Raw genomic sequence first — 27,237 nt, 5'->3', positions numbered from 1 at the left:
CTCTTTCAAAGTGATGAGTTTAATGTTCTCATCATTTGCACCTGATGAGATTTTATGAGATTTTATGTGGGGTTTTCCAAAGCTGTTCCTCAGCAGGAAATACATTTTATTCAATTTCACATACAGTTTTAAAATGTATATTCTTTTGTTTTTGGTTTTTATATAACATGAATTTCACATGATGTACATATAAACACATCAGTTAAAGCTATGACATACAGTACAAACATTTTTAGACATTTCTTCTTCCTTTAAGCTGAAATGTTGCTTGTTTAAAATGTCTTTGCACACACAGTCATGAACTTCTCCGTTTTGTGCAGCACTTTATGAAACCCCTTGAAAAGTTTCTTCAACCTCATGACATTGAAAGTATCTTCATCAACATAAAGGTAAAGATCATCTGGACAGACACTCAGATATGAGGTGTAAATATCAGATTATTTCAATGTTACACATGACTGTGGGTTTTTTGTAGGAGCTGGCTAAAACTCATCACAGTTTGCTGGAAGACCTTCGAAACTCCATTTTAAATCATGGAGCCCAGAATCTTTACCAAGTGTTTATCAACTACAAGGAAAGGTATGCAGCAGCAGCTCACACACCCCGCTGTGTGTTTGAACTGATCTGAGCAGCAGATGCATTTTCTGTTGTGCCTCCCTGCAGGCTCCTTTTGTACGGCCATTACTGCAGCCAGGTGGAGGCAGCATCCAAGCACCTGGACAAAGTGTCAAACATGAGGGAGGACGTCAGGATGAAGCTGGAGGTGAGGACGTCCCACACAGTCACAAATAGCTTCTACAAAACCAGGAAGACAGAAAGTTGCCTTTTTTCTGTTCAACTGTGCTGGATAAGCAACTTTAATCTACTAACGGGAAACTGCATTTGAGATTCGTTCTGTTTTTTTTTTTGTTTTTTTTTTACATCCATGGTCTGTTCTGTAACACACTCATTCAGACGTGAAAAGGAGAACCGAGTCTCTGTTTCACTTTATTGTAGAGACATAGTGGCCATTTCTGATCCATATTTGATGTATTTCATGACTCATCTCTTTACCATTTCTTATGCTTTATTAATGTCAGCTAAAGTGTTCGGCGTCTCAAGATTCAAGGGTTATAATGTTAAAGAAGGTTTTCTACTTAAACACAGAAATAGCAAACAATGAGTAACAACATAAAAAACTAAATCTAGTTAGCATTTAAAAAACAAAACAGCATGGCATTTATTATTTTCTGAACATTTTCGAGTTTTCTTTTAACTTTAGGTTAGGTTATGTTCTCACTAAGTTTTCTGACATTTAGCAAATATAAATAATTTTGGTAATTCTAACTAAGCTAAAACAAGAAATGTTTGGTCTGATTTAATTTCAGTCAGTCAGAAAAAAAAATGTGTTTGTCTCTTCAGTCAGTGTATGTAACTATCTGGTTTCCACTGTACATCATGTGTCATGTTGACTGTTAAGCAGTTGCCTTGTTCCTCTCTGGGTTGGGTGGGGGGCTCTTCGTCTCAGGTTCAGCCTGGGGGTTTACAGGTTCTTTACTATCTCAGCTGTTCCAGGTCTTTATTGTTCTGGGCTGAAATGTTGGATGTTTCTCCAGGTGTTTTTGAGCCACTTTTCCAGTGCTGGAGTCACTGTCCAGAGTTAAATACATTTTTAAGTATTTTTAAGAGATGCAGACATTATAGTGAGGGTCATGTTTACCAAAAAATAAAAATAACAATGAGAATAAAGATAAAAATATTTTGAAGGAAAATATAATAATACACAGAAGCACATAATAAAGAGATATGTGGCATACTTTTGAATTGGCAGAATATGTGTAATATGATACAGATTAAACATGAACACCACAATGAAATCTAAAACCACGAAGACATGACTGGAGAAACACAGGAAACTAAACAAAAATGTGGAAGGACTAAAAATGGAATAAAAAAACCTTCAAAATGTTCACAGATACACACAAAGTAAACATATAAGGAGCTAAATGACCATGTGAAACAGCTTCGTAGCCCATCAGACCATTTTAATATCCACATTTAGGGTCTACATTATGTTAACTTCTTGTTTTCTTTCTCAGGAATGTTCAAAGAGAGCAAACAGTGGCCGTTTTTCCCTCAGAGATTTACTCATGGTTCCTATGCAGAGAGTTCTAAAATATCACCTGCTTCTACAGGTCTGTGTGGACACTAATGATAAGAATGTCCCTTTGTTTCCTGGCTGGTTTCATGCAGTGTGATGTTGTTTGATTGTGTTAGGAATTGCTGAAACACACCACTGACGCCGCAGACAAGGACAATCTGCGCGCAGGACTCGATGCAATGAGAGTAAGTGTGTTACCATCTTTTAATCAATAACTAGAACTGTTTGACTTTCCACTCAGTCATTTCTGTGTGTATTATCAGGACTTGGCTCAATGTGTGAATGAAGTGAAACGAGATAACGAGGTCATCAAACAAATCACCAGCTTTCAGATGTCCATAGAGAACCTGGTGAGGTCATATTTATTTTTGTGTGTGTGTTTGTTTTCTTTTTGATTGTTCTTTGGGTGACGTCGATCATTTTCTCCTCCTCAGACTCAGTCTTTGGCTCTTTTTGGTCGCCCAAAGATCGATGGAGAGCTGAAGATCTGCAGCTCAGAGAAAAAGTCCAAGCAGGACAGGTTTGTTTTACCATCATCATCATGATTATCATCATGTCTGTAGTGTTACGCTGTGTTTTACACTGTTTTACTTTGAATCAGGTACGCGTTCCTTTTTGACAAAGCTGTGGTCATTTGTAAAAAGAAGAGCGGAGAAACATTTGAGCTCAAGGACATCATTGAACTGCATCACTACCAAATCCGAGACGAAACCATGGGAGAGAAGGACAACAAGAAGGTGTGGTCCATTTTGCTACAGTAACACTTGTATGATCTATTACTTTGCTAAAATATTCACACCTCTTGACACATGGCACATTATAACCACAAATCAATTTTAATTGGATATTATTTGATAAATCAACATAACTGTCGAGTGAACACGTGCGGTTCATTTCTTCAAACGGCAAAAGCAGAGGGAGGTGGGGGAGGAGATCCATCTTTTCACAGATGATCAGTCTCCTATTAAACATTCATAAAATGGTGATAAGTTTAACCAATATGGAGAAAACAGGATTTGGAAAAGTTACATAAATGGTGCATAATTTATTTATTTTTTTATAAAGAAAATAAATAAATGAACTGAATACCTTTAACTAAACTGTGAAACCAATGGTCTCACAGTTTACCTAGTTAGTAAATTTGTTTCTCCTTTGTGAAATTTTATCTCAGAACAATTGCACTTTCTCTGTTGGAGAGCATTAGAGCTGAAGCACACATGTGCCACTTTGTGTTGATCTATTCCATATGATCTCAAGAAAACAATGTTAGGGGTTTTGGAAAATGTGAAAAGCAATTATTTGTGCTGTCTAAGCAGACGATGTGTGTGTTTGTGTGTGAACAGTGGTCCTATCTGTTCCTCTTGTTGGATTGCTTCGGGAGGTGTGGCTACGATTTCTACTTCAAAACCAGAGAACTGAAGAAAAAGTGGCTGGAACAGTTTGAGATGGCTATGTGAGTTACCGCAAAATGGAAAAACACAAATACGGCTGCAAACTACAACAGTAAAAAAAAACAACGAAGAACAGGAGTGGCTTGTCTTTTCACAGCTGAATGGTCAGGTGTTTCCCCAAGGAATTGCTAAAAAAAATTTATGAGACTTTATCACATGGCTCACATCGAAGCTGCTGCATGTCTGAAGTTAGAAGACATGATCTGCGAGTGTGGAGCACTTTAAAAATTGATCAGATTCAACTGAAAAAAAATCTATATCTACACAATATGAACTTAACTCACACAGACAAATCTTACTTGAATTGCCTGATACTTTGCAGTAGTGAACCTCACAGGAAATGTGCAGAAATCTCTCATTTTGTTTATTGTCTCATTTGCATTCCAACTACCAGAGCAGATACATTCATTATCTTAGCTTTTATTCAACCACAACCAAATAAAAGCAGCTGTGTGGAGCTTTCATATTTTGTATATAACTGCAGGTCAAACATGTGTCCTGAGAACTCCACTGCAAACAACCACGACTTCCAGATGCACTGCTTTGAGGAAACGACCTCCTGCAAAGCCTGTTCAATGCTCTTAAGGTATTTTTTCCTATCTCCCACAACTTTTACGCTAATAAAAAAAAAAGTTAACTGAGGTGAAATCTGTCCATGCTGTCACCAGAGGGACATTCTTCCAGGGCTACCAGTGCACTCGTTGCAAAATGGCGGCACATAAAGAGTGTTTGGGCAGAGTGCCGGGATGTGGACGAAACTCAGGTCTGTATGAAGACATTCATAGCTGTGAAGTCATTCTGGACTTGTTAAATATTTCTTCTTACATGAACTGTCCTGTTGATTTTACAGATAATTCTGGAAATATTAAGAGACAGGTACATGAACAGAATCAAATTTCCTCTTTAAATTAAATTTTGTGACTATAAAAATTATCACTTTATTTTGTTCTGTCAGGATAAAAGTCACAGAGCCTCAGGGAGTTCCAACACAGGTGAGGTGAACAATAAACCTAAACCACCAGTTTATAGCTTTTAACCTGTCTGACACAGCATGTTAGTTCTGTGGTCATGTATGCTGTCAGATTCTTACAGGTTTTGTTTATATTTGGTTTTCATGTCACACTTTTCCAAAGTTGTAGACGATCACAAATTAGTTGTAGTTAGTCATATTTATTTAGAGTAAAACTATTTTTAAGGCTTTTGGATTGTAGTGAATTACAGCTCACATTATCCACAAGTAGAAAAAACATGGAACAGAAGAGACCGTTTTCTGGAGCGGTTGATTTCTGAAAGCACCTTCAAAGGTCATCAGGAGGTCAGAAAAGAACCCAGATCTAAACCTTTGCAGACCTCACTTGCCCTATTAGAGGAGGAACATCATACTGACAGTCAGACAGTATGATGGTCAAGCTCTGCTCCAGAAAACGCTGAAGGATAATGTCCAGCCATCATTTACGATTATGCAGCAGATTTGGATCATTTCTTGCCCTTTATAGATGAAAACATTTACAAACTGATTTTGTGATTTTCCTAGATTGTCTGGTGAAAAAATAAAAAGTATTCTCATGATTTAAGACAAATTTGTAAATGTTTGTTTTTACATTTCTGGACGTGAAAGTGATTGTGAAACATTATATCATCGCCTCTGTTTCTCCTTCATTTCCAGCATGTCCAAAGATGGAAGTCTGTCAGGAGTATTATGGTCTGCCACCGCCCCCCGTGGGCTTTGGCCAGCCCCTTCAGCTCTTCAGAGGTGACATTATCGAGCTGACCCGCGCCGACGTTGACCTGTCCTGGTGGGAGGTAAGACTGGATGTGCTCAGTATTCAGGGGTCACTCAACTTTTTTTGTGCTGTTTTCAGAATTTGTTGGAGGAGTTGTTCCTTTTTCGTTGTCATCTCATTTTCTGTTTTTTACTTCCTTCCTGAAATCAAGGCTTCACTGCACAGCTGCTGTCTTTGGTCTTTGCATGATGTGAGATTCATTTGAAAGCTGGCTTGAAAAATAAATACATTGCAATGGCGTTTCATTTAGCTGCGGAAGCATTTATATGCCCCGGCTCTGTGTTATATTGCTGGTAAATAAAACTCCGCACATACTTTGTTAAAAAGACAATCTGAAATATTTTCCTTAAAACTGGTTTGTCAGCATAACTTTATAGCAGCTCCAGAAGAAAAGCCTTTTTTTTTAAGCTGAAAGCTTTCCTACTTCACTTAGTATTAGCTAGTCACCAACATCGGTGTGATATCCTTCCACAACATTTACCGGAAAGCTAAAGCTGCTATAAAATGAAGAGTTATTATATCCAGAGAATGGGAAAGAAAAGAAGGGCTTCTACTCAAGATTGGTGATAAACACAAGAAAACACAAAGATTGAAAAACGGTACGAGTGGAGACTTTGATAAAACTTATAACATGGACATGACTGACAGCTCATTGTAAAAGATGCATAATTTTAATATAAGGCTACATTTCTACACCAATTTAATGTAAAAATTGATATGTGTTTATTCACTGTGTTGAACTTTTGTCATTTTTCCAAGACCATTGCAGAATAATAAAGACGCCTTGACTTTGGGGCTGTAGTTTATTGTCGTTAACTTGTTCTTACTCCTGTGGGGTATTTAAAACCATAAACCTTTCCACTACACACAATGTAAAAACAGTTCAGCACTAAATTGAGGAATTTTGGAACCAATCTGCACAGTTTCTGGACACGAGTGTTTGGTTAAACTCTGACTCTTCTCCTGGTTGGTTTAGTTTTCTGTTTTATCACATCTCTTTGCCTCCAAGTAACCGCTTTTGAGTTTTTCAATATGGTTTGTTGTGACTTTCAGTTTGTCTGATCTAGTTAGTAGTTTTAGTTTTGTCATACTGGTTAATTTCTAGGTGCACAATTCAGGTATTGTATTATGATTATGTATGTGTTGATTGGGTAATGAATACTCAATAGAAGATACCATTTAAAAAAATGTGTTCAATTATTGTTGAACAACCAACTGACTGATGTTTTATTCCACCTTTTGCTGTCACAACTCTGTGTAAGCGCTGCCAGAGCTGGAATCTGCCGACAGATGACGAACTGCTTGCTTGTGTGGGGGGAAAAAAATCTATTTCACTTCAGTTCAAATAGCTAATAAATAAATTCATAAACAGGAAAATTAAGAAAATAATATCAATAATTTCAATAAGTTTTAATTAGTTTTACACATACACCATATAGTTCCTGATAATTATGTTTTTTCCCCATTAATTACTGTAGTTATTAATTTCAGTTAACATGTTTTCTCAATTTAATTTTTTGTTATGTCAATAGTTAGTTGACTATAAAAACCTTGCTTCAAACCTCATTTGGGTTTTTATGTAGCTAATTGTCTGTATACACCAGTGGTCCCCAAACTTTTTCCTGTGGGCCAGATAACTTTTCCCTTCTCTGGTGGGGGGCCGGAGTCAGTTTGTAACAGAAAAAGTGTGACGATTGCAGGAGCCCTAAATGTAAAAATATTTTGTTTTCCAGAAAGTGCAATCAAACAACATTCTCTGGGTTCTTCACAGAACAAGTCAGGAAATAAATAATAACACTATTAATGAAATAAATAATAACCAAACAACCCTCTCCGGGTTCTTCACGGAAAAAATCCAGGAAGGATTATAGTCCGTATTTTCCGAACTATGAGCCGCACCGGACCCAAAGTTTGGGGGTTTTTTTTAAACCAGTAAACATACACATCTATATGGAAGCCCATTTCCGCCACTCTGTTATAAAAATAATCATTAATAATAAATAATAATTATCTCATTATAATGAGATAGTATCTCATTATTTTGAGATAATTTATTTTATTTTATTTTATTTTCTTAACAGAGTCCATACATCTTAAGCCTCGGATATCTCTGCCGCTGCAGGTTTTCCACAACGATGCAGCAGCAGCAGAGGGGGGCGGACACCCAAAATTTGAGTCATAGCAGTTCAATTAATATCACATTTATTATGGTTGAAAAAGAAAAAGTTGCCAAGATTTAACAGAACTGATTACGGTAGTTTCCGAACGGTAACAGTAACAGTAAAAGTGCTGATCCTTCGTGTCTGCTAGCACGTGCTAAATCAGTGGTCCCAACCTGTTTATTACCGTGGACCGTCAAGACTTGGAAATTTTGTTGCGGTCGGGGAGAGGAGAGGGGGGGGGCGAACAGTCAGATAAGGCTTCTGCATGTTGGTGTTCCCACTAAATACTGAATATACCCTATTTGGGTTGTCTTGGCCCTTTTCTCGCAGCCTGTGGGTTTTTCCCTGACTGGGAACGAGAATACAACCTGCTGAATGTGACAGGTAGCCAATCAGAAAGCGCAGTGACGTCAGAACAGAGGGGAATCCCAAACAGCTGACATATCGCGCAACTGAGAGTCCGGTGGATATCGGAGATGATATGTGGTAATGTTTATTATTAAATCTAAAAGGTCATTATTGTTTATTCAGTTAAAAATTTTAACTATGAAAAAAAACATTCAACTCCAAATCATAGTGCAGCAAATAGAGCGGCTGCTCCCGTCGTCTTTCATCCACCGCCTTTTCTTTTTATTATATATTTTATCTCTTAAAATGACTCCACAAACTATCATTACTGCTTCTACATCGTCATCCGTGTTTACTTATTCTAAATTCCCGCTATTTTTTTGTTTTTTTTTACTGGATTATCCTCTGGAATCGGGATGTTCGTGACTGGAATCGGTTCGTGCCGTGTGGCTGAACACGAACCGATCGAACCTGTTGGACTTTTATCAGCTCTGTGGTCAAAGAGATTTGGAGAATCGGCCGACAATTCTTAAATTTTGCCGTCTAAACCAGACTTAAGACTCAAGCTCTACTCCTCTCCTCTTGACCACTGCCCAAACGCTCTGACTCTGGTCGCTATGGTAACGTTTATATATCCCTTCAAAATAATATACAGAAGCGCCACAAAAACGAACATTTTACTTCCGTGAAAATTTTAACTCACGATAATGACTAACGGGAGCCCTGAGCTTGTTTCTCTGCAACGAGAGGGTCCCATCTGGGAGTGACGAGAGGCAATGACACCCGAGGTGTTGCTTATATCCACAGCCTGCTTGGTCTCTACTGGTGAAGCAGCTTGAATCTTCATTGTCTCATTAGCAGCCAGTCGCCGCATGTTACGCAGAGCGGCTTGTAATGTGGGACTCACCTACCGGTCCGGGATAAATCCATTCTCCTGTTTCTTCTCTGGGCCTTTTCACCTTTCAAAGAAACTTTCCAAAGACATCTGATCTGTTTCTTACTCATTTTGACGATTGTGGGCTCAATGTTGGCGCTGAAGTTACCAGACTTCCAACGATTCACTTTCTGCTAAAAAGTGAATCGTTCTTCAATACCAGACAGCATCTAAATGCTGTCTGGTATTGTTCAGGGGGCCGGACCAAATGTGGAGGCGGGCCGGATCCGGCCCGCGGGCTGTAGTTTGGGGACCACTGGTATACAGTGTATCTGTGCTGTAATCTGGTCATGTGACTGTGTGATTCTCAGGGAAGAAATCTGACAGCTGGTCAAGTGGGATGGTTCCCGTGCCACAAGGTTCAGCCCTACATCTCTGTAAGTACAGCAGGCAGCACAAGCTGGCCTAACAAAATACAAGCTTCAGTTTGTTGTGTTTTGAACTAGTTTCCACCATTTGTAGCACAAAAGCAAACATTCACAGTATTAGGAAGTGAGGGATTATTACAGCCATGACCACGGGCTTACATATAACCTCTGTGTGATCTGGTTCTTTTCCAGAGGCCAACCCCAGAGCTGTCTGACTTCCTCTGGTGAGTATGAACAGGAACTGAGCAAAGTGACTGACTCACCAACCACAACTAGTCTCGTATCGTATGCAATTCAGTTCTTAGCAGACCTGACTGGGAAACACCACAATCCTGACACAGAGAAAGAAACACTATTGATAGCCATAAAACAGAAGCGCATACTGAGGAGAATATGCTGGTGTTTGTAAAGTTGTGCTTCCAAGATACTGTTGTGCAACACTGATGGGGCGATACAGCTCAGTACGGTTTCTGCCGTGCAAAATGTAACTCCAGTGTACAGAGATTGTTGTCTCACTATAAGTAATATGCTACAACAAATGATCAAGATTGTGATTAAACTTTTGAAAAAAAAAAAGATATGTGTGAAGCAAACATCACTTTGCAAAAAGCCAGAATCTTCTACTGCTGCCACCTAGCCGTCAGTATTGTTAAAGCACACAAAATGAAATCCCGTCTGGACTACAATTTCCTTGACTTTTTTTTTTCATAAAAGATATTATACCATCACCTAGCAGAGTCTGTGTATGTACGGAAGAGGATTAGGACCACTGAAAAAAGTTAAATAATTCTGACTTTAATCTCAGATTTTGGCCCAAAATGTGACTTTATACTGATGATGCTAGCTAAAATATAAGTGAATAGTATGTTCCTTTGTTTTATCCGCATTCGATAACTGCAATTTGCCTCCCAAAGACATATGCTGCAAATGTGCAAAGGTTTGACAGAATTTAAGGAAGCCCACAGAGATGGAGGCACATTACTTCAACCTCATATTTCTTCACTGACCACCTGTGGCTTTAGAGCTGATTTGAAGACTTCATCTAATAACTGATACTTTACAGAGGAGAAATGGGGCAATATGTTTACTCTGCCAAGCTCCAGAACTTCTCACTTAAACAATTATGAAGAGTCTTTGACCCTTAACCCTTTTTACTATTGAACTTAGATTTTGTTTTGCTGTAACTAAATTTAATTTGTTTTTTTTGGTTCTTCTGATATTTTCTTGGTTGAACTATTTATTATTATCATTATTATTCATAGCACTTATTTTTCATATACTCATGAACTGTACTTTGGTTTTGTTTCCCAGCTTATGTTTTTGTTATCTCACATTGATTAAAGGTTTGCTGGAAACATGGACCGCATTGCTGCCAAGAACCTGTTAATATCACGATCTGATGGAACGTTCCTTGTGAGGCAAAAGGATGGAGGAGAGTTTGCAATCAGCATCAAGTAAGAAGCCTTTAGCTGTGATGTTTCTCTGTTAATGAAATATTAGTTTTGTTATAGCAACAGTGAAAAGACTGTGCATTGTTAGCAAAAGCTTAATTTGGATAAAAATTATGCTTTTTCTGTTTGTTTGTCTTGTTAAAAATGATCTCACGTTTAATTAATTTAATGATAATGTCTGCTTTAATATCCCTTGAACAAATATGTTTATAGATATTTTATTTTTAGATAATTTCATGGGATAGACAATGCAAAGTTCAGGGATGGTCTTCATGCAAGTGGAAAAGGTGATTATGAGAGAAAGTCACAAGCCATGCAGGGAACACAGCTCTGTTCAGATGAGACCAAATATGATGGTTTCCACCTGCAAAACACTATATGAGGAGTAAAACTAAGGCTTTATATCAGTGGTTCTTAGCCTTTTTTGAGGTACCGAACCCAGCAGTTTCATATTGTCATTCACTGAACCCTTCTGTAGTGATAAATAAAATATGATTTTTTTCCCCCCAAATTCAAGACATATGGGTTACCCACTTTGAGTCTAGTTGGGTCACCCCAAGATCACCAAGTCCTCTTAAAAGGTAGAGTCTCTGAGAACAGTTCTTCAAAATATAGTCAGTGTTTTCAGCAAAGTTGAGCTGACTGTCCAGGAACGACCCAAGGTATTTAACATTTGCCACAGTTCCAACAAGTTGACCATCGAGAGAAACTGGAACCACTTTAAGGTCTTTAGGTGTTTAGATCATTTAATTAGCTCTACATTCTTAAGAGAATTAAAAATTAATAATAAATAATAAAGACTTTGCGGTATTCTGATTTAGTAATGTAATTATATTAGTTGTGTTACCACCCCCACGCCACTAGCAGGCCCAAAAGGATGCGACTAAGGAGCAGATTTAGAAGTACACTGAAAGCTACAGAATTTGGTAAAAACTGTGAGCTTTGCTGAAGTAATTAAAGACACAAGTTCAAATCCATGCTGAGAGTGGAGCTCTTTCAATCAGAGCTCCTCCGCAGCACTGATTGGCTAATCAATGTAACGTGATCCTCTGCAGCAAGTGATGGCAAAGCGGGGCGTCATCACGACTTTACACAAGTGTGTCTTTACCTCCGTGGCAGAGGCTCCGCCGAACCCCTGAGACCGACTCACCGAACCCTGGGGTTCGATCGAACCCAGGTTAAGAACCACTGTTTTATATCAACCTAAGCTTTTCAGGCTCAGGACCACTTATCCCATTTAACAAATTTGTGGGCAGGGCTGAGAGCTGTGAGCGAGGCAGCCTACAAACATAACTGACAGGAAGAATGGGCCAAAATTCTAGCAAAGTCTTGTGATTAGCTTGTGAAAAGAGATGCCCAAAATGGTTCACCCAAGTCACACAATTCTTTTTAAGGTCATTCTGGTAGCCAGACAAGAAACAAAAAAATCCCTCCAGCATGTTCTGGTTTTCATTCAGGGTCTCATTCCAGTTGAGACCCTGAATCAGGAAGAGGTCAAAGGTCATTCTGGTCCGTAACTGAAACAGCTCCACTGACTCCTCCTGATCTAGAGACATGCAGTAATATTTTTATGTTAATGGAAGGAAAATTGTGATTTTTTTTTTCCTGCTCTAAGTGTTATTCTAGGTTATCTTCAAGTGATTGTTGTAGCTTCATCTTGCTAATTGTGGTTAAAAACAAAGTAAACTACATGTTCAAACTGTTTCACATGTAGTTTACTTAAAGGTGTATTCTTAATCGAATACACCTTTAAAAAAGAAAGGATTTCTTCTTGTTCTGACTGGAAATGACAAAGGCAGCTCCAGTTTGCAGAAGTGGATTCAGAGTGAATTACAATGGACTTTCTGCTTGTTGCTGGTAATCTGTCAGTAATTTAACCAAAGAACTGTCTCATTGTCTCATATTTGTCTTTGTTTTATTTGTGAAAATGATGGTCTGTTTTTAAAATGAAACTAATAATCCATCTGGGTGCTCTCAAGGTTCAACATGGACATCAGACACATCAAGATCACCTCCTGTGAGGGCCTCTACCGCATCAACGACAAGAAGGCATTCAGAGGTTTAATTGTAAGTTTGAAGTAGAAGAGCCATTCTTATGTCAGGGATTTCTGATTGACAAAGTTTCCCTTTTTTGTTGCCACTCTGTTTTCTCATCAGCCCTTTTCTTTTTTTCTATCTTCATCAGGAAATGATTGAGTTCTACCAGAAGAATTCTCTGAAGGAGTACTTTAAGGATGTGGACACAACGCTGCGTATCCCTTTTAAACAGCCAGAGCAAAGCAACTCATCTAACAACACACCACACACAACCTCAGGTACAGAAGCCTTCCTGTGAGAATCTTAAAGTATCAGTCAGGATAGCTGAGTCCAGGCGCGGACCAATAGGGGGGGCTGGGTGGGCTGCTTAGCTTACTATTGACAGCATAATTCAGATTATTATATTACATTTCTGCCAACAGACGATAACCTTAGGCCAGTGGTTCTTAACCTTTTTTGAGGTACCAAACCCATCAGATTCATATGCGCATTCACCGAACCCTTCTTTTGTGATAAATAAAATGATTTTTTTTTCCAAATTCACCCCAAGATCACCAAGTCTTCTTAAAAGGTAGAGTTTCTGAGAACAGTTCTTCAAAATATAGTCAGTGTTTTCAGCAAGTCTGTAACTTCAAATTACAGCTTATAATCGCCTCCCATAGACAGACAGTGTAGGTATATCATACATTTTCTGATTCCTTAGAGTCTGTTGAGTATTTTAGTCATTAACTCTTGTGTCCCTGATGTCCCTGGATACCACTGGGATGAAAGAAATATATAGTTTGGTCAAAAGGTGTGGAAAAATGTGTAATAATTTTGGTTTAACGACCTCTAATGACCTCTGTGTTGGTCAGAGAAACTCAAAACATGGCTTAAATGAAAGCCAAGAGTGTCCCCTTTAAGATGATACCAAATATTGCATTATAGACCTTTGACAAATGCCCATACCATGACCCTAAACCAGAGATACACCAGTCTCAACAGAATTTTTCCAAAGGGGTTGTTTACTTCATGAGATGATAATTATGACTCAGCTACCATTTTGGAAGGGCTATCATACCAAAATATTAACTAGAGACATGTATCTTTTCAAAAAACATTGATAGACTTTGCCACCCTGAAATAGACAAAAAAATGGTCTGGCCCATGGACTATATATACTAGTCAGCCCCAATGGCTGTTTCACTAACGGTTTAGCCGAAATGCTTCCTGGGTAAAAATCAAGACATACGCTGACTTGTTCCGCTAGTGGCTAAGGGGCTAGTTATGGTTGCTCTGTTATGCTAATTCGATGAGGAATTAAGTGACATGAGACATTTTAGTGAATTTCCAGTATTTATTAAAGGTACATGAATACATTATATGGAGCCTTTATACACAAAGCTATATGTTTCATGCATACGTTTCTATTTCTGTTAGCATTGCTAAATGAAAACTCCAGATTTTGCTTGTATGAAAATTAGAAATGACCTGAGACTAATAAAAAATACAGAATACCAGCAATGATGCTTAATAAAATTAGGCTGTGTTTACTCTACCACCAACTTTCCCTTAATGGACACAGCACTTCATGGACAGCCGTGTTCTTTAGCAGCAGCATTTTGTGTTTTTCGTGCTTGCAGAGGGTGTCAGCGACGGTCTCCGGGACAACAGCAGTCATTATTCATATGGGTGAAGGACAAGACACAATAATGTCTGAGACAAAAAAGACAAAACTCAGGCAGAATGTTAAGGTTGCCCACCTCGCAAGCTGATTTCAGTGACTACAAAAAAAAACATAAGTAGGAGGTTGTTTCTGTGTTTTTGTCAATGGAATATGTTTTCTTCATGATTTAATATGAAATATAATTTTTAGCAGCTGAAACCTTTATGTGGTTTTTGTCTGTTTTCTCAGGTCAGCAGGATTAAATCTGACCCAAAACCGCAAATGGTTGTGCATTTTGAAAATGGATGTTTTACAGCTTGTGTATTTATATGTATTTTCAACATTTTATTATTATTATTATTATTATTATTATTATTATTTCAAGTGGATTCAGATTTTATTTTACTGAGATCTTAGTTGTTGTTTTTTTCATGGTTGTGTAGCCCATTAATGTCTGTATTAGAAAAACTGTTGTTTGTATTGGCCTTATGTAATATCCTAATTTCCTTAATTAAAACAATCATACTGAAAAGTTAATCTATTCATGAGTTTCACCATTTTTAATTGAATTCGTCAAATAAATGAAGATTCTGATGATATTCAACTCATTTGACGTCTGGCTCTGTTCTGGCTAATGATGTCATGGCTGCAGCTTCATGCAGAGCAGGGGTGTCCAGAGTCGGTCCTGGAGGCCCGGCATCCTGCATGTTTTACTTCTCCCTGGTTCTACACACCTGCATCAAATGATGGCTCATTAGAGGCCTAAGGAGAACATTGCCTTGCTGAGGAGGTTGTTACTATCACTAGGGAGAGAACTAAAACATGCAGGATGCCGGCCCTTGAGGACCCACTTTGGACACCTCTGATGTAGAGCATAACAGACATGAGACTCACACAGGTGTTTTAAAACTAACCTTATTTTAAGCCTCTTCATGCTGCAATGTGGGCTCTGTCTCACAGGCGGCAGCATAAGCAGCTTCGGCTTGGCGAGGGCCAGATACGACTTCTCGGCCCGGGACCGCACCGAGCTGTCCCTGCGAGAGGGGGACACCATCAAGATCCTCAAGAAGGGACACACAGGCTGGTGGAAGGGAGAAGTCTACGGCCGGGTGAGATTAGCACGACATCATCTACACGACGACAAAACGTTCAAATATTGAGAGACCGTCTTGTCTTACTTGTTTTTGCTTCTACTTCCAGGTGGGGTTGTTTCCATCCAACTATGTGGAGGAGGATTACTCTGATTACTGCTGAGATGTGTCAACCTGCTCTGAATGTCAAAGGTTTATTGTGAGCAACTGTATTAAACCAAATGCATGAGTGTAAAGCTGTGTGTGTGAAAGGAAATGTGGTTCTGCTGCTCGGGTGTCCAGTGATGTGAATAAACATTTTTATTCAGTTGGTCTCATCCGTCTCATTAATTTATTACAGATTTTGAGCAAACTTTTCTACAGTGTTTTGGCAAACAATTTCACTTGAATATTTATTGAGATATAATTTATGTAATAGGAGATTTATAAATTTGATCTGAGGTCAATTAAAAGTTTCAAAAATAGGTCTTTACAGTATCTTGTAAAAGTTTAATTTTCTTTGCAGTTTTTCCACATTGTTGCTATTGCATTTAAAAGCTTCAATGTGATCATTACAGTATGTCAGTACCAAGTAAATAATTATAAAGATACTGGAGTTTGAACCCACTGCATTTAGAGTCATGCTTTTAGTTTCATAGTTGACCAGAGCCTCTTCCACTGATTTGTTTTGTATCCTACAAGGATTGTGGCAAACAAGGTACCTGCATGAAACTAAACTCTGTTCAGCTGCGATGATTGATAAAGATAAATTAACTCTTCGCACGTCAAAGATGGATCTGATTGCCAGAGTATTTGTGGTTTTAAGTCCAGGGCTCAGAATTTGTGACGGAAAGAAAAAAGGTGACAGTCAAATTTTGCAGACAGTTATTGCTGTTCAAAACGTCACATGTGATCAGTGTGGACTGGGGTGTGAATATATTCAGCTTCATATCTGGAAAACCATAAGATGAAGTAACACAAGAACACAGCATAATGATGACTAATTATAGACTGAATTCACTTATAGAAGAAACAAAAAGTGTCATTTGCATGATTAAAAAATATATAAAACATTCCAATTAAACATTTAAAGCTATTAGTCAAATGTACACTAATCACAAATATATCAGAGATTACAGCAAGCATCTATACTACACAAGAAAAAGGAAAGAAACATTTTAAATATTTCAAATTGTCAAAAAAAGTTTTTCAATGAGCAAAGCAATACTAGACAAGATGTGAAATGTTCACTTGATGAAGGTTACCATCACTCACAAACTAAGTCACAGGGACTGCTAATATATATTTTAACAAAGTGGTTTCAACTCGTATTCCATTTTTTCTGTCATTAAGCTACAGTTCTATCATGTAAACAGCAGAAGAAAATAAAGGCATCAAATCAAAAACCGAAGTCAACCATATATCATACAAAATAAAATGAAATAAAGGTAATAAGTGCTAAATAGGGGATACAACAAATAAGGAGCTTAATTTGTGGTTATTTACAGATGGTCCGTTTCTTTCTCCATGGCTCCATTGGTGTCAGTTTTCTTTTGGTTCATTGTGACCCCAGTGTTTAAACTCTGCAGCACTGTCATCAACCCAGAACCAGTAATGGAGGGAAGAGGTGTAGTGAAGGCAGAGCCATACAATCACAAACATTAACACTTTCAAAAACAACAAAGTCTTCTGATGCTTTTACTGTTAAATCCATAGTTGTGATTTTGACGGTAACTTTTTCATCCTTAGATGAATCTTCCATGTCCTTTTGGCCTTCAGGGTTCAATGTCAAAATCAAAGTATTTTGATCTCTCATCCTCAGAGCTCTCTACTAAAACGTCTTTGCATCTCATGTTATTTCCTAACAACTTTTCAACTCCCTTCGTAACAAGAAATCCAAGGTCCCAACCAAAAGCAAAAATCATCTTGACTTGGTGAACAGTTAAAATGGTTTGTAAAGTCAGTTTGAAGTCGTCTCTCTGGAATCGATCTACCTCCAACCAAGTTGAGAAGCAAACTGAGAATTCTTGTATTCTTGTATCTCTTTGAACTGTTATGACATCATTGATGAGAACATAGAGGTTTCATCACATGCTGATGTCAAACAACCTGTCAGGTTCTTGTTTGTTTTAGTTTAAATGTAAGTCAATAAATGTAAGTTTTGTATTTGTCCTGTTTTCCAACTCATAGATGTAAAAATCTGAGATTTTACTTATGAGAATACTCATAAACAAATACATTTAAGTATTTTTCCAGAAGTTAGACACACATCAGTCACATTTAGAAACTGTCTCTAAACCATCTCCTTGACCTATTTCGTACTGTGGGTCAGGAGGATCCTCTTAACCCTTTAAAATTTTTTCTGACCTGGTGAAGTCATTTTTTTTTTTGCAATATCTTTGTAATTAAAAGTTTTCATAATTTTATATTCCAGGTATTCCTCAAAAAACATGTAACTGTGGGGTGCTGCGGTGGCCAGGGGTTAAGCACAACACAGCTGTCACAGGTTCGATTCCTGGCCTGGTGATCTTTGCTGCATGTCTTACCCCTTCCTCTCATTACCCACTTTCCTGTCTCTTCAGAGTAAGTAAAACATTAAAAGAAAAACATCTTGCTAATTTCATGCAATTAAAATTTTAATGTACCTTTTATACATTTTAAGAAATAACATTTTTAAATTACTACCCCGTTCTTTTGTAAGTGGGTCTAAAGTGACCTGCATTTATTTCCTATGGCATTAATGGGAATCTTTGTTTCTTACCAACTGTGACTGTCAGGAACACATTTTTGTGAGAACCAAACACACTGAATCCTAACTGTCACCCCTGATTAATAATATTTTACATAATAACTCTTACATACAAGTATCTTTATTGTTTACCTTATAAATATGGGTGGGTGTGCCAATCACGAGTACTGTGACACTGTTATTGTTACAAATCAATATATTAGCCTATTTCAAAGTTAGTTAGCCAACATTGACTATATTTTACTGTGCATGTGTATTATTTGTGTGTGTGTGTGTGTGTGTGTGTGTGTGTGTGTGTGTGTGTGTGTGTGTGTGTGTGTGTGTGTGTGTGAGAGAGAGAAAACCAAAACAAAGAGAATGTGTTGAATGACATGCATATATTCAAGGTTCTTTCTTTTATCATTACAATAAATAAAATATAAAATCATAGCTATATAAATAATTGCATAAATAAATAAGGCAGAAAGGAATAGCGTGCCTTCTCCGTGTCGGGGAGGATGTCCTGCCCCAAGTGGAGGAGTTCAAGTATTTCAGGATCTTGTTTAGGAATGAGGGAAAAATGGAGCTGGAGATCGACAGGCAGATTGATGCAGCGTCTGCAGTGAAGCAGCTGATGTGCTGGTCTGTTGTGGTGAAGAGAGAGCTGAACCATAAAGCAAAGCTCTTGATTTGACAGTCAATCTAATTCCCATCTTCCTTTATGGTCATGAGCTTTGGGTCAAAAGAAAGAGGGCACAGATACAAGAGGCTGAAATGATTTTTTTCCCGTAGAGATAGGGTGAGAAGCTCAGATATCCAAGAAGGACTCGGAGTAGAGCCTCTGAGAGGAACTACACTACAATGGAACTGCTTAGAGGTTATTTACTGAAGGTTTTATAAACTTTTTAATTATAGAAAAATATAGAACACTAACGATGTGTAACCACAAATGTAGGTCGGCCTGTCAGTTGTTTGGACTCAGAGCCAGTTCAGACCTACAGCACCTGGTTGAAGGCCTGAACTTGACAAATTAGATACTTTTAAACAAAAATAAGTCACTGAAACTGACTTTTTAAAAGAGCGAGCGTTTTACTCAGAAGATTAACATAAAAATAAAAAACAGAATGACCAATGTTTTGGAAAAAACATACTTCTTTATATAGAAAACAAAAGACATCTAGATAAGAACCAGAATTATACCCGTTTGATAATTTAAAACTTTTAGATAATGGATTGATGGAGAAGAGAAACTAAATGACGTGCAGAAAAATGTAGAGAAACACTGCTGATTACATTTCCACAGATCCATCCTTTTTTTGGTCTCACTTTAAAACTACTAGATCACGTATCAATTTGTCGTGTTTTTTCAAAAGTTTAACGCAGAGATTGCTAACATCAAAACCAAACAGTGCATCACAAAACAATCATCCAAATGGTTACGTCTAAAGATAAATTCATTTTTCAAAACTGCAACAATCACCAGCAACTTTTCTTGTGAACACGCTGCATTTATTTACAGAATATCAAAAGAAACTGATTTTGACCAGAACATAGCTTTCCCATTATGCTGAGACTTGTATGACAGCCGTGTGTTTTTGTCCGGTGGATGGCGCCCCCTTTCAGCTGCACACAGCTGTGTGTGTATGAAGTTGTGTTTGAGCATCTCTGACTTGTGGTCCTCCTGATCTACTGGTAGTACAACTCCAGGTTCATTCCATCGTGGATTTCATCTGCAGGAGCAGCAGTTAAGTACAACAGTCTGACTTTATTGGCACAAGTATAAAATAACCATCAACAAACAAAATGCTGCATTGATTTCTTCTATTTTGGCCAAAGCAGGTTTCATATTATCAAACAGGTTCAAATGAAACAACCTGATTACAGACAAGGTGTAGTTTTCACAGCTTGTTTTACTTAATAAGGGGAAAAATGCAATTCAAATGAACCTGAAAAGCAAAGAGCTAGTGGCCCTCAAAACTGATCTGCCATTGGATATAAGGCAGTTTATACGTTTTTTTTTACATCCCTGTGAAGGAAATTGGGGTTATTCTTGCAGCATGGTTTTAATCAAGCATGCCTAAGATGTTAAAAGTCATCTAGGCCTGTCGCGATAAACGATAATCATAAACGATAAACGAATCAACGCACAGCTTCAGTTACTACAACTAAAAACCAGCAATCAGCCTGAAACCTGGGAGTAGTGATGGACTCTGACCTGAACCTTCAGAGCCACAATAAGACAGACACAAAGTCGGTCTTCTATCACCTGAAGAACATCTCTAGGATTCATCTCTAAATCGCGCTGATGTCTCAGTGCGATCTAGAGAAACTCATCCATGCGTTTATCTTTAGCCACATTGATTACTGCAACAGCGTCTTCACAGGTCTGACTAATAAATCAATCAAACAGCTGCAGCTGATCCCAGAAGCTGCTGCTCGCGTTCTCATAGAGCACATAACACCAGTTTTAAAGTCCCTACACTGGCTCCCTGTAGCTCAGAGAATAGACTTTAAAATACTGTTGTTAGTTTATAAATCACTGAACGGTTTAGCACCACAATACATTAAAGATCTGTTATTGCTGTACCAACCGTCTAGACCCCTCAGATCGTCTGGTTCTGGTTCTGCTCTGCATCCCCAGAACCAGAACCAAACGAGGAGAAGCAGCATTCAGTTTCTATGCACCACAAATTTGGAACAAACTTCCAGAAAACTGTAAAACAGCTGAAACACTGGGTGCCTTTAAATCTCAACTTAAAACCCACCTGTTTAGAGTTGCTTATGGCTAAATTAGGGTTAGAGTACGGGTTTTGATGTCTTCCATGTTTTTATGTCTTTAATGGTTTTAATTTCTTTTTATTTCTTTTCTACGTTTTAATGATGTAAAGCCCCCCGGAAAACGGACCTGACAGGTCCTACAAACAACCACCCTCCTGAAGACCTGCTGCGTTTTCTGTCAACAAGATATTAGCATCTGGCAAGTCCTTAGCAAGTCCCGTTTGTCCCTCAGATTCAATCTGTCTGTCATAACTCTGCAAAATAGTTTTTCAGCTCAACCCATTTTTGCTCCTTGGCACAAAATCCAGTCAAAACAAGCTGAAGCCAACAGGAAACACAACAAACCAAAAAACAGAAACATTCCTTCGTGATCATCAGTAACCTGGTGCAGTCTCATTGATCAGCTATAGACAGTGCAAGAGGAGCGCTTAAAGGATACAGTCTCCTAGAGTCACATGGTCCTTGAATATGGTATACCTTTAAAACAAACAGAAATAAATGTAAGGATACGAACAGCAGTGAATGTGGGAGTATTTCAAATGAGCAGTGTACCATTTTTTCAAAACGATCTTGTCATATCGTGTTCCTGTCTGAGCTGCGATGAGCTTCTTCAGATCTCCGATGGTATCCTCTGAGCTGAACATGGATGTTAAGGAGCACAAAAACAACTACTGCTTCTGTGAGACAACAAAAATGTCATCTACAGAGGCTGAAATCCTGGTTAGACTATCTTCAATCGTCCAACAAACATTAACATTAGGAATTGATGATCTTGAAAGAAAACAAAAGATCGATGATTTAAATAAGGCTCATTTTTTAAACTTCACATTCATATAGTGGGTTTATGTTTGTCCTGCTGAATCTCAGTATTTTCTGTTTCTAACATTGGCTCTCTATAAGTACAAATGAAGTTTAAGCAGAATTAAAATCTACTTTTTTTATTCAATTTTAGTGCTGTTGGTTCAGCATATCTACGTTTAACTGCATTCTTCTCCTAAATAAGGCGGCTCTGTGCTCTCTGACAGATGGTTGCTTTCTAAGCTGCAGTTTTCTTCTTAATAAAAAACAGCTATTCTTTTCCACTATTACCAAGTTTGTTCAGGACGATTGATTATTGCAAAATTAGATACTCAACACAATCGGTTGGGTTTCTTTTGATATAAAATTAACTATTAGGACTAGGAACCGAATTTTACTGCAATTTATTACTGAAATGATCAAATTGGACCCCACTGGGTTAATTTGATGATGCACTTCTCTTAAAAGCTTGACTCCTTTGATGACACTACAGAAATATTTGGCCTTCATAAAACCAAAATATTGAGAAAAAACTATGTAAGGAAAACGGATTAACTTTGAAATCATAATCTAAATAGGTTTCACTAAAAAACTGAATAATAACTTGTTTTTTTGTTTGTTTGTTTTGTTGTTTTTTTCTTATCAACCCACTGCTTTTCACACACCGTCACAAGGATACTTGCATTTGACTCGGACTTTCTTTCCAAGACGATCGTTGCAAACCACCTCGATCATTTTTGCCGTCTGTCACAAAAAATAAGGGGAACATAGTTAGGCCAGCGTTTGGCATAGCTGAACTTGATTAAACAATGGGTCAAAACATGAAGCAGTTTCGTCTGTAAATCCCTAAATTCAACACAGTAACCGTGTGAGTTAGCCAACATGCTAAAAAAATACCGTCGTTAAATTATTACTGTATAAACAAGTAAGCATACGAATAAACAGCCTATATAATCACGAAGATATTTACTTAAGTAAACATTAAATAACCTAATTTGTACACTCCTCACATACATTGAAAGTGCAGGTTAAAAAATTGTTCTCCCTCACTGGTATTTTCTGCAACGCTCTCGTTCGCTTTGCCGTAAAGCAGGTTCAATTTCTAGACCAATCAAATCAAGTAGAATGTTGATTCACAACAAACGGAATCCAATGGGAGAGAAGGAAGGCCATCGTAGGGCGGGACAAGAACTGAAAACAACTTGTATCGAAAACAAGTTATTAACTGTCGTGTCCTGCGCTGTAACTCCTTCCTTGCTTCGCTGCAACAGTGAATTGAAATTTGAAAACGTTGCTACTACAACAAATATGGGAGACGAAGAAAATTTACCGTCCGGATGGGAGAAGAGAATGAGTCGTAGTTCAGGTAATGAACCCCAATCTGAAACAGGATAAATGAGCCAGAGTTAATTGTATTGGAAGTAGGCTTGGTTCGCTAGCTAGCTGCATGTGCATCGTGGTACAATAAAGAAAGAAAATAGGGAAACCTTATTATTACAGAATGATTGGGTGAAAGACGTGATGTAGAATAAGAAGCCATAAATGCATTTTTTCCAGATAGGGTTCGACTTTAATGATTGTATCGTTACACGAGGAGCTAATTCATTCAGGTTTGCTGCTGCAGGGCCACGCATGACGTCACTCCGTTGTAGAGATTTGCGTTAAAATAGCGCGAGAACCAGAGTTTTAATTAACATAAAAGTATATAAGAGTCAAATAAAAAAAAGGTTGTCTTGGCCTAGCCTTTTAAGAGAATCTTGTTTTAACTGATTTAACAAATGCCAAACTGAGTTAAGGAGGAGTAAATGTCTTTATTTCTTTTTCTAAATGACCCCAGAACTTCAAACTTATTTAGCAAACACTTAAATCAAATTAAGTACTGACCTTCATGAAGCAATGTTAGCTGTGGCTACACTGTTTACTTTAAAATAAGGGATATTCATTACTTAGTAGTTATAGTACTTAACCGTGGTGAATATGTCATGGTGAATATGTCATGTTGCAATATACTTTTATTTCAACAACATTTAATTTACCGTAGGGATCAATAAGTATTTTTGAATTAGAATTTATTTGAATTCGAATTTTTATGAATTGTTGAAGCAAAGTACACAAGACTGACTAATGTTTTTTTATAGTTTCAAAAACATTATTTAAAGCAACAGTTTTTTTGTACAAACATGCGATTTCGTATAGCTTGACACCTATAACAATTACTTGGGTTATTTTCTCTTCCTTGCTCTCTGACTGCCTTTATTAAAATTATGTATTATTTATTCTCTATTTCTTCTCCTTCACCCATTTTAAATGTTAATAAGGCTGTTAAAGAGTTTTGTAATGAATAAAGCCAAAGTGCCTAATGTAAATCAGTTGTAAGATGTGTAAAAAATATATATAGTAGTTAAAGTGCTTTAATGTGTCTGTCATGTTCTAAAAACTTAACCAGACTTCTTTTAATTTCTATGATTTAGATTTTAAATTATTTGTTAGTTTCAAATTTTAAGGTTTGAAACTTGTTTGGGCAAGATCAATCTTCTGAAATTTAAATGATCAAAGCACAGAGCAAACCAAAATAGTTCTGATTGATTTCCTGCTGGTTCCCATTATTTACAGGTATCCATGACAACCTTTCCTTGCAATAAGGCAGAGAGCTGAAATCTGAACACTGGTAGAGGAAATGACTGCCAGGTGGTTATGCTGAAACACATCTACTTTGATCTAAATCAGCAAAGTCACATATTTATGTCTAGTCTGACTGGGGTTTTTCTCCTTTCAGAGTCAAAAAAATGTTTCCTACAGGGGTCGTATCATACTGACCAGTTATGGCGCTGATGCTGCTCGGACCAACATGGTGCAGAGAGCTTGAGCTTTAAACACTGATACTGGCAAACTGTATTTATGTGTTTCTTTCTTTTTGTTTTGTTTCCAAATCATGCCACAGCCTGATCTACTGTCACTTAATTAGCAGTTAAAAATTGACAAAATTATGTGACATAATCAGAGTTTTGTGTCTGTTGTCTATTTTCCACAAACAAACATAATTTGAACGTCTGTATGTTTGCTCTTGCAGGAAAAGTGTATTACTTTAATCACATCACCAATGCCAGCCAGTGGGAACGTCCAGTAGGAGACGGACGTGGAGAGCCAGAAAAGGTTGAGCTGAAATAATGATTGTTGCAATTTAATCAATTTCATAGGGCAACTAATGACAAGAACTGTACACCATTACCAAAAATAATATATATAACGTATCACTATTAGTTAAGATGAATATGCCTGTGTTACAACCCGAGTCTACTCTTCCAGTTCCAGTGTTAAGAGTTAACAAAGATAAAGTTTACTCATTTTTGAGAACGTAAACTTGCTTTATTATGAAATTATCTATGGCATAATAGATGAAAATAGTCCCAAAACAAATGCTATTGTTTACTGCAATAATTTCTGGGACAATTTATCATCTACAAAATTTGTTATCATGACAGACTTAGGTCCTTTGGATGAATTATTAATGATCTTTGAGCGTAGGGTTCATGTGTTTTCTTTCCCTCTTGCAGGTTCGCTGCTCTCATCTGTTGGTGAAACACAATCAGTCACGTCGACCATCTTCCTGGCGAGAACAAAATATCACACGATCTAAAGACGAGGCTTTGGACCTCATTCAGAGTAAGTAGAGATGATCAGATGAGCTGTAACAGGATGCCGCTGTGTAAAGCATGAGCTGCTAATAGGTGCAGCTCAGGAGGTTGAGATGTCATGGATATATTTCAGTAATTGATTTCAAAAGTAAAGATTCTTTACTTTCTTTTTTAACGTGTTAAAGTCATGTTACAGCCTAAGCATCATGGGAAAGAGGAGATGAGAGGCTCATAATCTATGTTGCTTGAGATCCAGCATGAAGTTTTCGCAGCCCAAACCAGGAGCAACCATCTTCCAGGAAACGTTAAAGCACTTAATATAATTCTAATTGTGTCAAAAAATAAACTTGGTTTTTAGTAGCCGTAAGCATTTTTACAGAAATGTGCACTTGAAGTATTATATCGCTCTGTGTGTACACAGAGTGATATAATACTTATATAAATGTAATAAATGTAAATAGTTATATAAATTTCATTTTTAAACAAGTGGATTTTCAAAGATATTGTTAATTGAGTTGTTATGTTGTTTTTGTTTTTCCATGCAGAGTACATCGAACAGATCAAGTCAGGAGAGGAGAAGTTTGAAAGCTTAGCCTCCCAGTTTAGCGACTGCAGCTCAGCAAAAAATGGTGGCGACCTTGGTGTGTTTGGAAGAGGTAAACCCTGAATGGCATCCAAAAGAAATACCTACAGGATTTACAGTGCAATTGTCAATAACTGAATGATTCTAACTTTGTTTATGACGTGAAAAATCCTATTCTTTGCTGAATGCACCTTCTGTATGATTCAGGTCAAATGCAGAAGCCGTTTGAAGACGCTTCCTTCGCTCTCAAAGTAGGAGACATGAGTGGGCCTGTTTTTACCGACTCTGGAGTTCACATCATCTTACGTACCGGCTGAAGGGACGGCACCACCTGCTCTCCCACTCCATTGTCATACACACATTTACTGAAACTAACCCAAGCAGGCCTGCCATTTGTTTGAAATGCACTCATCACCCCAGTAAGTCAAACACATACAGTAATGTTTTAGAGGGGATTATATGCTCAAAATCCCACACTCAAGTTTGATTAATAAAATGACTCTGAGAACAAAGGATTATTCCCAAAGACCTGAAGCTTTTATCTACAACAGCAATGCCATGATAGAGAAGCATTAGTGCCTGGAGTTGTGACTGATTCCTGAAAAGCAGATGCTACTGTAACTGACGTGCATGTTTTTAAAATGGACCATCTATTGTTTGCTTTTTATTCTCCTCCATTCCTGCTGTGTGCCAAAGCAGTTCCTTTATGTACACCGTTTTCTCAAGATTTGTAGGTTGACTGTTTAAATCGTTTTCAAGATGTTGTGCATCCCTGCAGACGGAGAATTAGCTGTTCTTTTGCGTTCTACACCCAACATTCAAAAACTAACAGTTTGTTCATTTATGGAAATGACTTCAGAAAGAGCATGTTTGATTCCAAGACGGTACCATTGAAAGCTTGCAGGTTTTAACATCAGGCCCCACAGCTTTTAAAAGCACCAATACTCATTTAAACTGTTGACACTGTTGTAACAGAGGAATAAAGTTATAGAACACATTTTTGTCCCCTTACTGTTTTGTTTGTGTTTGTGGCTGTCAGTTGAGCATTTTTGGGTTTGTTTTCATAGAGCTGGTTGCTTGTTTTTCTCCCAAACTCCAGCAACACTGAGGGCAGAGCTGAAACCTGTCGGCTCAACAGGCAGCAGCCCTCCTACACATTGAAAAGTCTGGAAAAATTCAGAATAGTACAAAAATACAGTCAGAATTGAACTGTTCATTAAAGTTGCCCATTTTTTTAAAAATGACAGGAAAGTATTAATTATTAATATTAAAATATTAATAGTTGCAATAACATAAAAAATTAACATGATGCGCTGAGGATGCAA

The 27,237-nt window shown here is 37.7% G+C and overlaps 3 protein-coding genes across 6 annotated transcripts in view; 2 read left to right on the top strand and 1 right to left on the bottom strand.

Annotated features, from left to right (window-relative positions):
* Positions 1–15,718, top strand: part of vav1 (vav guanine nucleotide exchange factor 1) — a 31,298-nt gene extending 15,580 nt beyond the window's left edge. For 2 of the 3 annotated variants that reach the window (XM_081609577.1, XM_008404671.3), the window contains 21 exons: positions 321–389; positions 476–579; positions 664–763; positions 2,079–2,174; positions 2,257–2,325; positions 2,404–2,490; positions 2,575–2,660; positions 2,742–2,877; positions 3,484–3,593; positions 4,076–4,177; positions 4,260–4,354; positions 4,442–4,467; positions 4,547–4,583; positions 5,258–5,394; positions 9,131–9,196; positions 9,380–9,411; positions 10,531–10,641; positions 12,618–12,705; positions 12,824–12,953; positions 15,281–15,429; positions 15,521–15,718. In XM_081609577.1, coding sequence (XP_081465703.1) covers positions 321–389; positions 476–579; positions 664–763; positions 2,079–2,174; positions 2,257–2,325; positions 2,404–2,490; positions 2,575–2,660; positions 2,742–2,877; positions 3,484–3,593; positions 4,076–4,177; positions 4,260–4,354; positions 4,442–4,467; positions 4,547–4,583; positions 5,258–5,394; positions 9,131–9,196; positions 9,380–9,411; positions 10,531–10,641; positions 12,618–12,705; positions 12,824–12,953; positions 15,281–15,429; positions 15,521–15,574 — 1,884 coding nt within the window. In that variant the 3' untranslated portion in view covers positions 15,575–15,718. The other variant, XM_081609640.1, reaches the window with a different exon arrangement.
* Positions 15,719–18,497: 2,779 nt separating this feature from the next.
* Positions 18,498–22,844, bottom strand: ubl5 (ubiquitin like protein 5). 2 transcript variants are annotated; one of them, XM_008404684.3, is made up of 5 exons: positions 22,709–22,844; positions 22,374–22,438; positions 21,449–21,532; positions 21,336–21,373; positions 18,498–19,848 (listed from the first exon to the last, which is right to left on the bottom strand). In XM_008404684.3, exons 2-5 carry the CDS (start codon positions 22,427–22,429, stop codon positions 19,805–19,807), a joined length of 222 nt encoding a protein of 73 aa, XP_008402906.1. In that variant the 5' UTR covers positions 22,430–22,438; positions 22,709–22,844; the 3' UTR covers positions 18,498–19,804. The 2 variants fall into 2 exon arrangements, with proteins under 2 accessions (XP_008402906.1, XP_017163141.1); XM_017307652.2 differs by having other exon boundaries at positions 22,745–22,831.
* On the top strand, positions 22,805–26,909 carry pin1 (peptidylprolyl cis/trans isomerase, NIMA-interacting 1). The gene is made up of 5 exons (XM_008404698.3): positions 22,805–23,060; positions 24,765–24,847; positions 25,249–25,357; positions 25,875–25,985; positions 26,120–26,909. The coding sequence occupies exons 1-5, from the start codon at positions 22,820–22,822 to the stop codon at positions 26,227–26,229; spliced, it is 654 nt and encodes a 217-aa protein (XP_008402920.1). The 5' UTR covers positions 22,805–22,819; the 3' UTR covers positions 26,230–26,909.
* Positions 26,910–27,237: the final 328 nt, after the last annotated feature.

The sequence above is a fragment of the Poecilia reticulata genome, chromosome 1 (assembly GCF_904066995.2).
Source record: "Poecilia reticulata chromosome 1, P_reticulata-male-v2, whole genome shotgun sequence".
Taxonomy (NCBI): Eukaryota; Metazoa; Chordata; class Actinopteri; order Cyprinodontiformes; family Poeciliidae; genus Poecilia; species Poecilia reticulata.
The sequence above is the reverse complement of the archived record's forward strand: the minus strand, read 5'-3'. Positions and strand labels throughout refer to the sequence as shown.

Coding starts and splice junctions, on each gene's coding strand:
- ubl5 (XM_008404684.3), bottom strand. CDS start 22,429: ATGATCGAGGTGGTTTGCAACGATCGTCTTGGAAAGAAAGTCCGAGTC. Junction 21,533..22,373: donor AAAGTCCGAGTCAAATGCAA/GTATCCTTGTGA, acceptor ATCCATGTTCAG/CTCAGAGGATACCATCGGAG. Junction 19,849..21,335: donor CCATGTGACTCTAGGAGACT/GTATCCTTTAAG, acceptor CTGCTCCTGCAG/ATGAAATCCACGATGGAATG.
- pin1 (XM_008404698.3), top strand. CDS start 22,820: ATGTTGATTCACAACAAACGGAATCCAATGGGAGAGAAGGAAGGCCAT. Junction 23,061..24,764: donor GAGAATGAGTCGTAGTTCAG/GTAATGAACCCC, acceptor TTGCTCTTGCAG/GAAAAGTGTATTACTTTAAT. Junction 24,848..25,248: donor GACGTGGAGAGCCAGAAAAG/GTTGAGCTGAAA, acceptor TCCCTCTTGCAG/GTTCGCTGCTCTCATCTGTT.